At 42.1% G+C, this 4,208-nt stretch overlaps 1 protein-coding gene across 1 annotated transcript; it reads right to left on the bottom strand.

The window, feature by feature from the left end:
* Positions 1-2,892: 2,892 nt before the first annotated feature.
* LOC124995784 (transcription factor 21) lies at positions 2,893-4,208 on the bottom strand. The gene is given in 2 exon segments (XM_047568458.1): positions 2,893-3,400; positions 3,547-4,208. Coding segments are annotated over 2 exon segments (504 nt in total). The 5' UTR covers positions 3,973-4,208; the 3' UTR covers positions 2,893-3,322.

The raw sequence follows: 4,208 nt of genomic DNA, 5'->3' as shown, positions 1-4,208 counted from the left end.
AATCTGCCCGCGGTGGAGTGTATACATTAGAAAAACGTGATTGAAATAGTTTGGGATTTACATATCCCTTTACTCATTAGTGGTATTGAGTGACTGGATATTGAATAACAAACATGCTGAAAATGGATTTGGATTCCTGCAGGCTGTAAGGCCTAAAGTTAGGGGTTTTTGGGGCAGCTACAAAGGCAGCCTCTCTGAACCCCCCCGATGTTGGCTTTGGACCTATAGTTCCTTCCTGTTCATGGAAATGAAAAATGTTTCTGAAAAAAAAAAAACAGCAAAAGAAAAAGAAAAGAAGGTTGGATTGTGCTGAGCTTTGATGGATGCAATTTTATATCAAAGCAACGTGTTCGGCCTGAATTCATTTATTGGTTCAGTTTTAAAAAAAAAAGATTAAAATGATATTGATGTGAAACAGTATATTTCAATAGACAAATACACTCTTATACTTACATTTATTTTTTCTAACGTATTTATTTATTTATTTTAAAAAAGGTGTTGATCAATGTAAATTAACTTCATGCTGAGACTTTTGAATCCTTAGGATCGAGTGTCAACTGCCGCCGTGTGGATCAATGTGAAGATATGCTGACCTCTGCTGGACAGAAAGAGTAATACATGCACTGGAAATGATGGTCATCTATTAGACATATGGTTAAATATTTGAATTTATTTAAACCAAAGCAAAAAACAAACAAACAGCTGAAAACAAAATTTACTTTGATGCAAACGCCTTTTTAAAATGAAAACAACAATGTCTACGAAAATCAAAAACCTCAAAAAAGGCATTTTTAATAGCAGAAAAACTGAGTTATCATAAGAAAATTTCAGATGCTACTGGAGTCTGTGTGACTGAGAGTCAGCTAAACTAGCAACTCCATGTATAACATATACTTATATACATAACATGCACTTGTACATATTTCTTTTATATTTATCGGACTCTGGACTCACCATGTGCAATAATTTCCCACTGTGCAATACCCCTCATATATATATATTTATATTTTTAGTGGACACTGATATGTGTACTCTTATTCTAATTGTCTACTTATTCTACATGTTCATATTGCCTACATTGCTCTTTCTTGTGAACACTGGTTCACTTTGAGTAGGAGCTGCTGTAACGAAAAGTAATTTCCCAATAAAGTAAATAAAGTCTCAATAAAGTAATTCTGATTCTGATAAACTCAGTGCCATTAATTTTATTATTTACACACAGGAACAGTTTCTTCTTTATTTTTTGCAAATTCTGCCAATGATGTAAGATGATAATACTTCCATGAATCTTGAAACAAGACAAAACAAACAGATTTCCTACACTCACTATGAAGTTGTTGTGGAATCTGTCTCATTTTGTTTCTTTCAACTGCATTTTAAATGACTACAGGCTGAGGTTCAAGCACAGTTTGGAGCAAATGTTATATCATTCTGCTATGTGTCTTTACAGTAAAATGCATGCACTTTAAAGGTTTGCTGTATAATCGTCCAATAATTATTAATGTTTTGCGGAAAAAATCCTCTAATTCTTACCCAGAAATGTATGTAAAGTGAATATTTCAACCTCAGATGGAAAATTAAACTACAATAAGCATTATTTCTCTGCTAAAAAGTGTTCTCAGGCCCAGTGTTTCCTCATGGTTCGGTCTGTGCTCCCGTTCTCCACCACTAGATGCCGCTCGCGCGACGCCAGAAACGTGCTGCAGCAGCACAGTTTCACCTCAGCAGCTGTGTCTCCATTTCACCCAGCCATTGTTATTATAAATTGACACAAATTGTTCTATCGGTGACAAACAAAAGCATCGCTTCCAGAAAACTGAGATCACCTCCCTGCCGGTAAGCCGGTCCCAAACATCATCATTTTGTTGACATGCCACGCTTTGATTAATGGCGCCTCATTTTCAGTGCAGTCAAGTCACACAACAGACAAGTTGCTTTCCCTCTACGGCCGCATTTGAAGTGGATGGTACGAGAACAGGGGCAGACTTGAGTGTGAGAAGGCAGCTCATTAGCTGTTTGGGTGGAACAGAGTGGCCGGTTTGTCCCTGGAGGGCAGTTCAGAGTTCTGGGAAACTCACCAACGCGGCAACAGCTGCAACTCAACATGGAGCTGATGAAAACTCGTCCTCTCCTCTCCCCGTCTCTTCCTGCGTTCAGTCTGTGTGACCCACCAGGCTGCCTGGGCCTGGGTCTCAATCCGTCATCATCATTTAAAGAAAAAAAAAAAAAAAAGAGCCTGGATCGAGAGATCACTGTCATCCAAACTGACAAAGGATAAATGTGGATGTTTACATGCGTTTCTGCAAATGTGGACGTGTTAGCTGGAACTGACCTTCGGCGTCTCCCTGAACTTTTGACTGAAATCTGGTGACATTTGCAGATATGAGTTAAATGGCTCAAAATATATGCGGCTGAACTGAATAATGGACCCTTCAGCATGATAGAATAAATTTAACATCAGTTCATGTGTAAGTGCTCAGTATCTTTTTGATGGTGTCACTAATTCACACTCCTCGTGACAGCACAGAGGGACATTTCTGACTTCTAAAATATCCCGACTGAGCCTCTGAACCAGCTTTCGTGCGTGCAGAAATGTGTGCTACGCGACTGAAACGCTTCCACGTCTTCCCCCAAATGCACGCTTGCATCACGGCACAAACATCCCACGTTTCTAATCTGCTTTTTCGGTGCATGTGCGCGGTGCAGCTGCAGCAGCTCCTCCCGGGCTCATCTGGCTGCTGGGTGTCTGCTGACGTCCCATGTGAACCGGGCAAAGATTTATGGAGCTGCGTACCTTGCATTTTCAAATCACACGACAGTCCCGAGCTCCGGTTTCATTAGACAAAGTAAAGACACAGTGACACGCCAAGACGGACGTTGGATCAGTTTTTATCTGAATCAACCCCGAGACACACACATAATAAATAGGGTATAGAAGCATTCTCATAATACTGTTAAGTAGCAAAAAAAAAAAAAAAGGACAGAATTCACTCTTGAGTGACTACAATTATATACACGCTGAGCTTTTAAAAAGGTTTATGTATCAAAAATAATCGCAACTCTCAGGTTTATAGATGACAAGTGTGTAAATCCATAGTTTTAAAATCTAAATAAAGACAAGACTCTGTGGAAACGTGACATAATACTGGTCTCAGTAAACATGCACACACACATAAACAAAACTAAATACTTTAAGTGTAAAGCCATGGTGTAGGACACGGGGGGCAGAGGTCACAGTCTTTGAAAGATGAGGGTGGAAGAGCAAGATTTCTCTCTCTGTCTTTCTTATTGTGTTTTTCTTGTACAGCTGCTTCGTGGCGGCCTACGCTGTTGCTCCACAGAGTCTCACAGTGGATGGGATGTCTTCCTCTGATCGCCCTGAAACCATGAACGGCCAAGTCTGTGAAAAGAAGAAAAAAAAAAAAAAATCAGCATTAACACGCATTTAACATTTTTTAGAATGGGGCTGATGAATGGGGTCCTCACAATTACACTTAACGTGGTGTTAACATTTGTGGGTGCGATTTTTTTTTTTGCGCCTCGTACCAGATTGACCGGATGCGCAAAGGTGTTCTCGAAGCGGTCGTCCTGCAGAAGCTGCCTGAGGTGGGAAATGTAGCTGGAAGCGAGGCGCAGCGTGTCCAGTTTGGACAGTTTGGTGTCCGCCGGGACCCAGGGCAGGCTGGTTTTCAGTCTGGAGAAAGCTTTGCTCAGCACTCTCATCCTCGCCCTCTCCCTGGCGTTGGCCGCGTTCCTCTGCGAGTGCCGCGCTTCCCTCTGGTGCGTCTTGGAGAGCCTGCGCGCCTGCTTGATCCTCCCCTACACGCCGTCGTCCTCCAAGTCCTCGTCCGAATACCGGCTGGGGTTAAAGCAGGTAGTTTTCCTCGCGGCGGTCTCCAGAGAGGGGGCGTTGGCGCTCCCGTGACACGTCTCGTCGTCCTCAGCATCACTTGCAGCGGAACCAGTGGACATGGCTGATCCACCTGGAGCCTTTTGGAGGTGCACAGGACTGAAAGTCTCCAAGCTGCACGATTTTCTTTTTTCTTTTTCTTTTATCAGCACAGTATCAGTTCTGTTAAATTCCCATTTGGTTAACTCTTATCACACCAAGACTCCCTGAAATACCAACACCAGGCAGATTCACAGTACCATCTGCACGGGGTAAAGTCAGTTCACTCTAAAACTGAGACATGCCTTCCTTGCTTTGC

This window comes from Mugil cephalus, chromosome 18 (genome assembly GCF_022458985.1).
Source record: "Mugil cephalus isolate CIBA_MC_2020 chromosome 18, CIBA_Mcephalus_1.1, whole genome shotgun sequence".
NCBI classification, from domain to species: Eukaryota; Metazoa; Chordata; class Actinopteri; order Mugiliformes; family Mugilidae; genus Mugil; species Mugil cephalus.
The sequence above is the reverse complement of the archived record's forward strand: the minus strand, read 5'-3'. Positions and strand labels throughout refer to the sequence as shown.